Genomic DNA, 13,649 nt, shown 5'->3' on the forward strand with positions numbered 1-13,649 from the left:
GCAGAGTGGATTATATAATCCAGTGTCTTAGTAAACAGTGATATTTACAACTCTAAAATGTGCCATTATAATTACAATTTTAAAAACAGTATTTTTCATAAAATGTGATATCTACTGAGCTTCAGTTTTGTAAATGAATAAAAACTTTTAAAAGTCTGTTTCAGATTAGTGTCTAAGGCGTATTAATAGATACCTTACAGGCACAAAGTCTCTGAAGTCTTCATAGACAGATAGATAGATAGATAGATAGATAGATAGATAGATAGATAGATAGATAGATAGATAGAGATAGATATAAATATAGATATGGTTATATACCCTAAATGTTTGAGACTTTTAAATTGGAGTAGTCTGAAGTGCCCTAAAATGTTCCACTGGATGGAGTTTTACTCCACTAGGTGATTTGATTGCCAATTGAAAACACAGGCTCAAAAACAGATTTTACTTTTTCCCCTGACTTCTCAGAATCTTTACCATAGGGAAATGGCAAAGAGAGGCCACAACAGGCTTCATTTTTCTAAGCTGAAATGAAGCTCATCATTAATTTTCTGGGTCTCTGGTCATCTGTAGATACAGTCACTTCCCATGAGAGTTCAAGAAAAGATCTTTCCTGTGTTGGAGCACTGGGGTGTGCAGGGCTTTTACCTGTTGGCCCGTTTCAGGTCATTAACAAACTCTGCCGACTGCTGGTGTCTGATTTCACTGCTTTTGGTGAGTCTTTCCAAGGCGCTGACCAGCTCTTGAACTCTAGCCTTCAGCTTCTTTTCCCTGTACCAAAGAGAGAGACAGCAACAACCATCAGGAGGTGGGAAGGAGGCAAACGTAGCTGGCCAAGGGTCAGTGGTGCAGAGCACAGAAAGTTAAGATAGTGGTGGGTTTAGGAGCATGTGTCCCTTGGGCTGAGCAAACATTTCTAACAAAGGTACATTCATTAATTTGGAATCACTTCACCTTTTGTTACAATAATCAAGGATAGATGGACTGGCATGTTAGATCAGTGGGTAAATGCATTTGCTATCAAACCAAGCCTGCTAGCCTAAGTTCAACTTTGAGAATCAACACAGTGGAAGTAAAGAATTCACTCTTAAGTTTGTCTTCTGACCACCACAGCACAGCACATTGTGGCATGCACACAAAGACCAGGGGGAATGTTTGAATCAATCGATATCTATTCTATTGGAATGCCTGCAGAAGAAAAAAATCTGCCTAAATTCAGATCAGCATGTGATGACATGGACATAGAGAATATTTTTTTTTATGAAAACAGTTAGGAATAGGATTTATTGTGGTGATATACTAGAAAACTTACCATAGATTCATCAATGGTTAAAGCATTAGGAAAAGGCTTGGCTATTTGATTTTTGTATTATTATGTGAGAAAACCCAGGCTACACAGGGTTTTCTGTTCTTGGACCACTAAATGGTTTCAGAGATGCTTAGGATGCTTGGAAAGAGAGATTGGGGTACAGAAACTCAGATGGCTGTACCCATTGTGACCTCAGGATGGGAGAGTCTATTCCAAGGCACACATGTGACTCTGACCCACATTTTCCTTTCTTGATTTCTCTAGTATCTAATCTTTTACATTTCAGCTATCTAGGCAGTTTGACCTCTCCAGACTGATGGATAAAGGAGGAAGTATTTACAACCTCCCCGCAAGTAAGTTGTAAAGGAGAAAGCCAACCAGCCTGTGATGTATGGCTTCATTCTTCACTGTGTCCTTCCGCTGGTCTTAGCTATAAGGCAGCTGGCCACAGGGCAGGTGGGAATGAGGTTACGTCTCTCTCCCTCGCTGGGGAATCTGATTATTCTGAGCACTACCAGTGTCTAGGAAATCTGGTTTACCTATGTCTCCCACTGGGATCATGGAGTAGTAGCATTCCCTAGAAAAGAGGGCCTCCCTCTGTCCCCAAGCCATTCAAGCAGCCACCCTCCAGCTGATGCAAGATTCAGAAAGCATGAGGGGCGCTCCTCTACTCATTCCACTTCAGCTGAGAAGTTACTTGTTTACGTTTTGTTAATAGTTTTTTTTTATTTCTTTTCCTATAAACATGTTATTGCACCTGTGTATACATGTGTTGTGTGAATACAGAGGTCATAAAGTTAGTTGTACAAAAGGGGAAAAAGAACTCATGAAGAAAACTAAAACTATAATCATCAGCTCAAATTAATAACAAAAACTTTTGACAGAGAATCTGTCACCACCGCCTCCATTTTTTTCTACCTGCTGCCCACAAAGGGCTTTCTTCCCTGACACCTGGGTCCTCATAGACCTCCCCACCTCCCAGGCAAAGAAGCTCTCAGACCTGCTCATCCCCAACCTGAGGTGATATGGAACATTATCAGCTCTGGGAGCTCAGAAGCAACCCCTAGGACTACTTACATATCTACCCAAGGGAAAGGAAGTGCAGACACCAGGAAAACTATGCCACTTCACTTATTTGAGGATGCAAAAAAGGAGTCTACATCTTGAACTTGGGTTCATTTGGCTATTTTGAGGGGGACAGTAAAAATCAGGTTGAAAATTAGTTGTCAGAACCCCAACAACTGAACACCGAAGTAGCATTATATATATTTTTAGTGCAGAAGTCAAGAGATGCCATATAAGTATAAAATGAATAATTCAGTTTGAAACTGCAATAATGATAAACTAAAATATCTAAATTTTGAAAACCCCCATAACATGCCAAAATATTGTTATATTGAGGTACATATAATAGTGATATTCAGTCATATTTAAGAAAACAATGTTAGGAATTGAACCTTGGGCAAGTATTTAACCTGATCTACAATCTATGCTATTAAAATTAATTTTACATTTTGCATTTTAATGTAGAATCTAGGAAATTTTAAATGGCGTGTATGACTTTTTAACTTAGATAATGATAGATAGAGAATTATAGAGGGAAAGGGACCCCTCACCCAGTGGCTTCTGGTGGAAGCCTTCTGTGGACAAGGCATCAAGAATTTAGCACACTTAACTGCTTGAAGCTTCTCTCCTATTCCAGCCACAAACTCAAAAAACCTCTAAGCCCCCAAAACACGGAAAGCATGTTTACTAAGCCCTTGTGCAGGCGCTTTGTTTCACCTGATCTGAGTGTAATCTAAAGTATCTGGAGTTGCTCTGCAATCTCATTTATCAAAAAAGAAAAATGGAAGAGGGACAAAGAAAAAAAAAACCCAGAACCTTGTGAAAGAGAAAAGCTTCGCTTCTTATGTAAGACAAAGGACACTATCAATAGGACAAAATGAGAGCCTACAGTTTGGGGAAAGATCCTGATCAACCGTTCATGTGAGAAGGTTAATATCCAAAATGAACTCAAGAAGTTAGACACCAACAAACCAAATAACCTAATTAAAATATGGGGTACAGAGCTAAACAGAATTCTTAACAGGAATCTTGAATGGCTGAGAAACACAAAGAAATATTCAACATTCTTAGTCATCAGGGAAATGCAAATTGAAGAGAATCTGAGATTCCATTCTTACACCTGTCAGAATAAGATAAAAAACTCAAGTGATTTCACATACTGGCGAGGATGTGGGGAAAGGAACACTTCTTCATGCTGGTAGGAGTGCAAACTTGTACAACCACTCTGGAAATCAATTTGGTGGTTTCTTAAAAATTTGGGAATAGTTCTACACTTAAGACCCAGATATACCACTCCTAGGCAAATACCCAAAAGATGTTCTGTACCACAAGGACACTTGTTCTGCTATGTTCATAACAGGTTTATTTGTAATAGCCAGAAACTGGAAACAACCCAGATGTTCCCCCCCAAACAAAGAATGAATTATTTTTAATGTGGGTTATTTATACAATGGAATATGACTTGGCTGTTAAAAACAAGGACATCATGACATTGGCAGGGAAATGAATGGAACTAGAAAATATCATTCTGAGTGAGGCACTCCGTACCCAAAAGGACATGCATGGTATGTACTCACTTATAAGTGGATATTAGTCATAAAGTACATCATATCCATGATACAAACCACAGATCCAAAGAAGCTAATAAGGAGGAACCAAGGGAGAATGCTTGAATCTCATGCAGAAGGGTGAATAAAATTGTCATCAGAGGTGGATGAGGGGAGGGAACTGAGTGGGAGAGGGGATGGGGAGAAGAAGAAGGGGAATCAGATGTTGGGAGAGGAGGGTCAGGAGGGAGTATCTCTAGAACATTCCAGAGACAGTCAATAGAGGTGCCTCCAGCTTACTTATGCTGGAGACTTTAGCTGAGACTCCAAGCAGTCGCAGTCTGGAATATGGAGCCTGAAAAGACCACCTCGTAAAACCAGGCAGGGCTACTAATGAAGGGATAAGATTACCAACCCACCTACAAAACCTTCAACCCAAAATTTGTCCTGCCTATGAGAAGTCCCCTACAGGGACAAAGATGAAGTAGAGACTGTGGGAATGTTCAACCATTGACTGGGCCAACTTGAGGCCCAACTCACAGGCAAGAACCAATCCCTGACACTGTTAAAGATACTCTGTTACAATCAGAAGCCCACTGAGAGATTTCACCCAAGAGCTAACTGAAACAGATGCAGAGAACCACAGCCAAATATTAGAAGGAGCTGAGGAAGTCTTGTGGAATAGTTGGGGGAAAGTTTGTATAACCCAGAGGGGCTGGGGACTCCACAAGAAGACCAACAGAGTCAACTAACCTGGACCCTTGGAGACTCTCAGAGACTAAACCACCAAGCAAAGAGCATACAAGGGCTGGACTTAGGCCCCCACATATACATAGCAGATGTGCAGACTGGCCTTTCTATGGGGCCCTAATAACTGGAGTGGGGCTTACCCTGACTGTTTCCTGCCTGTGGATCCTTCTCTGCTAACTGAGCTGCTTTATCAGATCTCAGTGGGAGAGGATGTACCTGCAATGACTCAAAGTACCAGGGTAGATTGATACAGAGAAGGGACTTCCCTCTTTCTAGAGGTGTAGGAGAGGGGGAGAGGGGGAAAAGGGAAGGGTCATGTGACTGGGGACTGGAAGAAGAGAAGGGGCTATGGTTGGATTGTAAAGTGAATAAATAATTAATGGGAAAAAAAAGAAGGCAAAAGGCTGGTGAGATGGCTCAGTAGATACACACACTTGCTTGTAAGCATGAGGAACTCCAGCAGCCCCATGAAAAGATAAGCATAAACTCTACATGCTTGTAACCTCAACATCTGGGAGAAGACAGAGGAGAGGCTCTAGAGTTCAGTGATCAGACAGCCTAACCAAAACAGCAGGCTGCAGGGACAGTGAGAGGCCCTATCTCAGGTAAATAAGATGGAGAGAGGTAGAGGAAGACACCGGACATCTCACACTGACCGCCACTTGTATGCACACACCCACACCCACACCCACATCCTGATGTGTGCACAGACCATACACACCACTCATACTTTAAAAAAAAAAAGGAATGGGGACTAACTATGGGAGGAAGGAAACCAGTTGGCAGGAGAGCAGGGACACAGGGGAGGGCAGAGGGGGAGGGTAACAATGAGGACAAAGCATAATGTCACATGTGTAAAGAAGCTGCAATAAAATCTATTGCCTTGTATATTCTAATATAAAAATTCACAAAAAAAAGAAAGAAAGAGAGAAACAAAGAGGAGGAAAGAGAGAAAGAAAGAGAAGGAAAGAGAAAGAAAGAGAAAGAAAGGAAGAAAGAAAGAAAGAGAGAGAGAGAAAGGAAGGAAGGAAGGAAGAAAGAAAGAAAGAAAGAAAGAAAGAAAGAAAGAAAGAAAGAAAGAAAGAAGAAATGGCAGTAGAGCAACTTGAGAGGAACCAAGATGGCAGGCATGGTTAACACTGAGAAAATTGTGATTCTCCCCTGAAGTGCTTGGACCCACAACTGGGTATGTCTAGTTTTCTGATCTTCTGCCTTGGTGAGACAATACCAAACTTGGCTATGTCTTTCTGGGTGCATTTATAGTTGGGAGAACTAACCTTTATGCTTGAAATGTATTTCATAGAATTTCAAACTCTGCTGTCCTGAAATTCCTTTCTGGGTCAAAGTCATGAATCTGGGCCTGGCCTGAGCTTCACAAAGATTAAAAAAACTTCTCAGGCTGCTTTCTCACTCACAGGATGACCTGGAACTCTGAGAATCAGATCACCTACCTCAGTCACTTCGAAATCTCAACTATTAATGTCCTGTTCATTCTAGTTTCTAACTAGATGTTCTTGATCTTCAGAAAAGGAAGAAACCATGTATATGGTTTCTGTATGTAAAACAGCATGCCAATGCAAGCAATTTCTTAGGCTTCACACATGCGGAAAATTAAAACTAAATTGCCCCTCAGTAGGAATGCATTCACAGTGTTCTGGGGATTGCCTGGAATTGGATAGTCCCTTCCTTGCTATTTTGTGCACTGTGGTCTGGGTACTCGTACCATCAATTAAAAACAGAAAAACTATTTATGGAATAGGACACAAAGACTGACATCCTGTCTAGGTTTCATTTATAGGTCTCCCCACTCCAGTATTTAGCCTTCACCAAAAACCAGACTATTGATAGTCATTGAAGGCGGTTGGGCTTGGTGTGTGTTGTCACAGTTCTAAGCAGCAGAGCACCCACAAAGGGTTTAAGAGGTGGGAGCATCAGGGCACTAAGGAAAGCCAAGTCAGCCAGCCTATAAGATGGAGGAGGAGGGACTGGAAAACAATCCTCTGAGGCAAGCCTTGCCCACAGACTGGCTACCAGAATCACAGCTCTGTGTACAAGCAGGAGACCTGAACATCCTTTAAGATGGCCAGTAGTGGTGATTTATGATTCAAGTCAGTCTCTGGGGTGAGTCAGTATCCAATCCTGAGGAGGGACTGCATGGCCTTAGCCATTCACAAAAGCTGAATGTTGACTAAACAGCAGGGAGTAGCAGTCGCTGGGATTCCTGGGGGATTACCTGCCCATATAAGTCCTGTTTTACTCACTTTCCCAGTCAGCACTCCACTCCATAAAAATGGCCTGCAAGGCCACATACACTCATTGTATCATGGCTGTTGGTCAATGCAACACTCCAGGGTCCCACTCTTTTTTTCTTTTTCTTTTTGGTACTGTCTTTCCTTTAAACTTTATTTCTGAACATTGATGATTACTTAGAACTTTGGCTCAGACAAGATTTTTATCTCTTACCCTTTAAGTTTGTTCTTCATTTTCCTACATCTGGCAAAATCTTTGTCTCCAGGCCTTTCCTCAGATTTCTGGGCTTGTCCATTGGACACCTCCCACTTAGCAACCATCATTAGTTTAATTTCCAGAGGAGAACGTTTCAAATTCTATACAGAATCACACTTCTCATGTTGGCAAATGGCAACACCATTATTTACCATGTGTGGAGCCGTAGGCAGACCCTGCCTTCTATCATCTACCTACATTCATTATCAAACTCCCTCCCAAGTCTTGACTTGACGATACTTCTCCCACCACCACCACCACTGGGTCTATCCTTTTACTCCATGCTAAGCATGGCAGCCTGCTGCTCACCTTCTCTCCTTCTTCCTTGGCACCCTGTGGGGCAGTAGACTGTAAGAGGAAGCCTGGTAAGATTGCGCTAAGGCTTGAAGCCCCAGGGACCCTAGGACAGTAGGAGCTTTGCCTGCTCCTGAAACTAGACCCCTATCATGTAGCCACAGCACCCCAGAGAAAGAATTGTGGCCATCAATCATGTACAGGCAGTGCCCTTAAGCCCCTCATCAGGCCAAGCCAATAGGAAGCACCTGCTATCAGATCCAGCCCACCCCAAACCAAAATGGTATATATAAGATCCTATCCAGAAGGAATAAAGGTGTGCGTGAATTACTCCATCATTTGAGAGCATCTGTCACAAGGGCTGTAATACTGCCTAGGAAGAGAATGTTCTCCTGAAGCTTTTACCACCTAAAGTGGTGGCAGCAGCAGTGGCAGTGGAGGCACCTCCCCCTCCACGCCCTAGCTCATGGTGCCTTTCCCCTTTGCCCAAACCTTCCCACTGGACCAGGTCAGAGATCTCTACTGATAGCCTCCAGTATACAGACCAACAGCACTCCCTGATCTGACTTTCATACAACAGCCAGTCTGGTGCTTTCTTCTGCTACTTGGAAGGATGGGTGTGGGCTCATCTCCATTTTCAAGGCTCCACTCTGAGACATCCTGCCAACTCTCCAGTCTTCCTTCAGCTTAAATATTACCTCTCAGCCACCATAAACACTGGACAAATAGCCCAAGTTTAGGATCCCACAGTACTTTGTCATTTCCTTCCCCTTACTCACTGCCAGCTAGACGTACTGTGGCTAGACTAGATTCCTTTGCTCTTTTTCTCCTTCATGCCCACCATTGTTATAATCTTAACTGCTTCTATTTAGACTACCCTGGCAACAGAGAACTGCTGTCTCTGAGTCCTCTTCCAGGATAAAATGAGTTCTCACAGCACCTTTGAGATCAGCATTACTGTTGTGTTTGCTATACACATGACTAATCCGAGGCACAGTGAGGACGCTTTCCTACAGCCAGCTGGCTGGCATTCACACATCAGTAGAGCCTGGCTGCTTATGTATCTTGCTGAAGCATCTTGTGACTCATGAAGGGGATAGGTAGAATGTGCAATGAGCAAGGGGTCTGGTTATGATCACAGGCCTGCAAAGCCAGGATTAAGTGTCCCCAGATAATGATGTTCTATGGCTGTTCTGTCTGAGCGTAGCTGGAGCTGCAGAAGTTGCAGTGAAAAATAGTTGCTAGTGCTTTTGCCCAGATTTCCCAAGGAACGAGATTTTAGTGTCCAAGAAATGAATTTAACACACTGCTCCCTTGTCTATGACTGTCATGAAGTAGGGTGCTCCTCACTGCCTTTCTGCAATTCCAGGTGAGGCTGCCACTCCAGGCTTTTGAAACACTAGATAGTGACAAAGGAAATATCAATTACTCAAGCAGCACCTACTTCAACCCCTTGAGTGGAGCTCAGTCTTTACCTCCCCTCTGGACACCCTTGGCAATTTCAATTCAGTGATCCACATGCCCACTCTGTATTTCATTAACATCTTGCAGATCCGTGGTGCGTTTATGGAATATTTCAGTACCACTCCAGTGCTTGATTGCTACAATAAATCAGCCGAATGTGAAGAATCAGCAAGTGTATATTTTTTAAAATGCATCTTTTGAAGTAATGGTTCTACTAACAAAATGGTGAAAATTCTGCCGCTGCTGAAAAGCTTTGCACTCAAATTGACCACTTTTCTCTTCATCGTATTCATGTATAGCTCCTGAGACAAATGGTAATCTTGTTCTCCCTCGTGGCCGAGATTCCATAAATACGTTGATTTTGCAACTCTGACACCAAAATTTAAGTCTTATCAGCAGCCAAGTGCCCCAAAGGACACTGATGGGTACTTAGTACCAATGGGGGCTCAGATATATACTGGGTGATGACTGATGACATAAGTTTCTGGAGTTAAATATTCTGAAGGAAGAAGATGAGGAAGGGGAGTGGGGTCTGAGCTCAGAAGGAGAAGTTCCCTGGAATGGCTGGATTATAAACTGGATTGAGAAGCACTTGAAACAAGAGAGAAGAATTTACTTGAGTTCTAGAGACGACCTCAGCTGCTGAGACTCATCACCCTACTTGGTGATGGAGCACTCCAGTGCACTCTCACCAGAAATGGACATTAAGGTATTTTGGTGACAGGACACCAGATGCAGGTGACAAATGGCTGGACACTGAGTTTTGAGCACTTGCTCAACTGGTGAGGAAGCAAAGCATGTGGAAAAGGATGGAAGAGACTCTAAGGAAAGACAATGCACTGTGACTTCCAAGTTGAGATTCTGGATTGTGATTGGTTGGTTAACTGTGAATGTTTGTGTCAATATGGAAGTATTCAGCTGTCTGAGAGCAGGACTTATTCTCAAACTCTGCCTTCAGCTGCTGGCAGTACAGTCATGAGAGGCCATGATGATGTGTGTATGTATATGTGTGTATGTGTGTGTGTGTGTGTGTGTGTATGTATGTATGTGTGTATGTCTACGTGTATGTGTGTGTATGTATGTATGTGTGTGTATGTCTATGTGTATGTGTGTATGTATGTGTGTGTATGTGTGTTTATGTGTGTGTGTGTGTGTGTGTGTGTGTGTGTGTGTGTTATTCCCTGCTTCCTGATATGGAGAAAGAACAGCTTCCTTCCTTTGAATCATCGTGGCCTCATCAGCATACAGTGCCACTTCCCAGGTCTGATCCTCAACAGCACATAACTTGCCCCTGGGATTGGCAGGCAGATATATGATCATTGGGGTTAAAAGGGTCCCATCTTCCCAGGTTGGTACATACTGTGGAGGTAGAGTCCTTGGAATGAAATGCAGACGTGGGTTCAGCTCACTTCTTGGTACCAACCTGACTCTGCCGTTTTGTATGCAGTGAGGCTCTCACACAAAGACATAGAACATTTCCGCAGTCTTACTGGGTGACCTTGGAGATCTCTCAGTTTTGCTGATCCAGTCCTGCCCCCAGTCTTACGGTGCACCTGCTCCTGCACCCTTGACTATGATGGAGATGAAGCAGCCAACTCCACCCTGCTTTGCTGAGGACTGGAGGACAGCCTACACAGAAAACCACATCTGCACACAGAAATCAACATCTGCACACAGAGAAGAGGCATCTCTGATAACTCCCTTCTTGTGGCTGCCATTTCCCAATTCACTTTGCTTTGAAAGTTCACTCTGCCAAATTTTACAAGTCCTGCTGGGTCCTAGTAAGAGATGGATTTCAGACAGAGACGTGTTCATAGTTCATAGTAAAATTTAGGTGACCCAGGTTAGAAAACATGTCCTGTAAATGACTGGAAACCCAGTCTTCCAGAGGGGGCCTTCAGGGCCATACTAGAGGCAATACAGCACAACAGGTGATCATGGAAATAGCACAAAACCAGACAGAAAGTGGGACTATACTGAGTTCTGGTTTTGTACCCCCAAAGAAGAATAGAGACATGCCAAGGGGCTCAAGGGTGAAGGCAGTTACATAGACAGGGGTGCTGCTGTTGCAGTGTCTGCCTCAGAATGGGTGGCTCTCCTCAGGAAGGGACCTGGCTCTTCCCTCCACTCCTACCCACACTTTTCTGATCAGCAGGAAGCCTGGCCCACAGTGCTCTGCTCCAGAAGAAGAGAACTTCTGAAAACACAGGTAACATCCCACCTGACCTTAACCTGTCAATGACAGCATGGATACCTTCAGAAAAGGTGTCTGTTTTCACTCCAGCTTTAAAATTAGAAACATCCCCTAACCTCAGTCTTGGAGTGTCTGTCTGGGTTATGCTTCCTCGTGCAATGATTCCCATTCTGAAGCTATATTTGCCATATAATTACATTATTTTCCTTTTTCCTCAGGCTCCCCTAGTTCTTTCTTGGCTCCATATATCTGGCTCTTGATTAGAAATCCATGCTAACGGACTTAGGGCTGCTTATTGGAAATCCATCATGACAGGGGATAAATGCAATCTTGTTATGTTTAGTCAGCACAACGGGAATCCTATTTGTGCCAGCAAAAGCCTCTGGGGCTTTGGGAATTTGAAAAATGTAGGAGTTCACTTTACGGATACAATATCCAAATGACCTCCCCCAACTGGAGAGGGGATTTTCATCCTCGTCTTTGGCATAAAGAAGTTACAGTGCTCTGTTCAGACATTCTTCTGCAGTGCCCGTTTCCTGCCCCAGACTGAGCAATCACAATGAAGCATCATCCCAAGAGGTACTTGGAAAGAAACACATGGCCATTCCAACTTGAATAGAAGGACTGGGTGATTTGAGCAAACTAGGAAGGTAGAAAAGGCCCCATAAGGCCCACTTCGGATCCACCAGTATAAAATACACCAGGGATCACGGTGGGATCAAGTTAGCAGAGAGTACACTGTCAATGGAGAAAGTGTTCTGTAAAACTCCATAAGCTTTTGGGAAAGCAACTAATGTTCCTGAGTACCAGAAACCAAGAAAAGTGAAAAGCAGACAGTTTTCTTCTTCCTAAGAGAGGGAACTTTAATTGAGGATGCATATCAGAGCCCCCGGAAGGAGAGTAAGAGGGATCCCAATCAAAGCACCAGCTGTCTCAACAAGACAGGGCCAGAAGCTGGGGTCAGATAGGCAGACTCAGTGACTGTCAGCCAGGAGGAGCAAACAGCCCAGTGGATGAACTGACACACTTGATAGATAGCATCTCAGAGAACCCTGGGGAGGCATGCTCAAAGGGAGATAGGGCACCACCCACAGTCAGACCATGATGCTTAGTAAAACAACAAATAGTAGTTCAAGGAACAGGCAGCTAGGGACAAGACGAAGGTGAAGAATTAAATCCAATAAGTATTCCCACCAAAATGCAAGAGGATGTCACTTTGTTTAAAAGGATGATTTCAGCACCAAAATAAATAAACAAATATGAGCTGGACCACCCAGTAGCCACAACCAAAGAGTAAGTGAGCTGCAAAACCTATCTGATAGGTTATGAAATGCTACACTGTATTTCACAACACCTTGTGACTACCCTGCGTCAATTAAACACACACACGTGGAAAATTAAATTCATGTATTAGAAAATGTACAGTTACTTCCTCAGGACTCCAAAGCAACTAAGGGGCACGGAAGTGATAGAAAGCGTGGGTAGTTAGGGTGTGGAAGACAGTTCTAAATGAATTGGCATCTCTTTCTCTTTGGAAAGGATGAAGTAGAATGTGGGAGAAGACAATCTGAGATATTGCTGGAAAATGCCCAAGAACTGAGTAAAGATCTGAGGGCTCCCATTGGCAAGCGCTACTGATGCTGCAGAAGAGAGTACCACTGAAGATGTCTTCCAGGCAGGGTACCTGTTTTCCTTACCACCATTTACGGAATCTGGAAGGATCCAGCCAATGTGACAGCGTGTAAACCAGGAAAGAGATTTTCTTACTTTGCAAATGGAATGACTGCACATATGCCAACACCCAGCACTCCCTTTTCAGAATACCAGAGTCATCCATTTCTAGCCTGCAAGGTTGGGGCACAAGTAAAACACATAGAGCCAGCCATCTTCTATCCAGGCAGACCCATGGGATCCTAGAAGAGCTGGAATGAGCAGCTGTGAGAGTACCAAAAATCCTTTGCGGCTTAAAGGAACAACACAAGGATGTGAGGATTACTTACCGTCGGATGGCGTTGGCAAACTCAGTGGCCAGCTCACTGTCACTGTTAGTCCTTAGTTCAGCCAGTGACAAAGCTGGGGAGGCAGCATCAGCACTCTCCTGAGGAGGACAGGCATATTCATTGTCAGATGTGAGCCAGAACCCAGGGCACTTCAGTGTTCATCTCGGCTGTGGGGCACATGACAGCAGTGCCTCGGTCCAGCTGATTGAAAGCTAGGGGGCAAATCTGATCATCTCATCTATTCCCAGATATTTCATTACTTTCATGTGTTGCCCCAAATAAGGAAGCCCCTTACTGCAGTGGCACTGGTCTAAGCCTGCCACAACTACTCCCCTCATCACTAGGAAGGACACTCATAGGCAGATGTGCTATCTTCTGCTGTCCTCATTCATCACAGAAGAAACCAAGTTACTGGGGTTACTCTGCCCAGCTACCAGCTAGAAGCTAACGGATCCAAACCTCAAAGCCCAGCCCTCTGGCTCCAGGTGAGTCTCTTTAGAAGTCAAATACATGTCCTTGATGAC

General features: G+C 43.6%; 1 protein-coding gene across 12 annotated transcripts in view; it reads right to left on the minus strand.

Moving 5' to 3' along the window:
- Mcc (MCC regulator of WNT signaling pathway) overlaps positions 1-13,649 on the minus strand; it is a 474,765-nt gene that overhangs the window by 8,112 nt on the left and 453,004 nt on the right. For all 12 annotated transcript variants that reach the window (XM_039096842.2, XM_039096845.2, XM_039096844.2 and 9 more), the window contains 2 exons: positions 13,126-13,223; positions 646-768 (listed from right to left, as the gene is read on the minus strand). In XM_039096842.2, coding sequence (XP_038952770.1) covers positions 646-768; positions 13,126-13,223 — 221 coding nt within the window. The remainder of the gene's footprint in view (positions 1-645; positions 769-13,125; positions 13,224-13,649) is intronic.

The sequence above is a fragment of the Rattus norvegicus genome, chromosome 18 (genome assembly GCF_036323735.1).
Source record: "Rattus norvegicus strain BN/NHsdMcwi chromosome 18, GRCr8, whole genome shotgun sequence".
Lineage (NCBI taxonomy): Eukaryota > Metazoa > Chordata > Mammalia > Rodentia > Muridae > Rattus > Rattus norvegicus.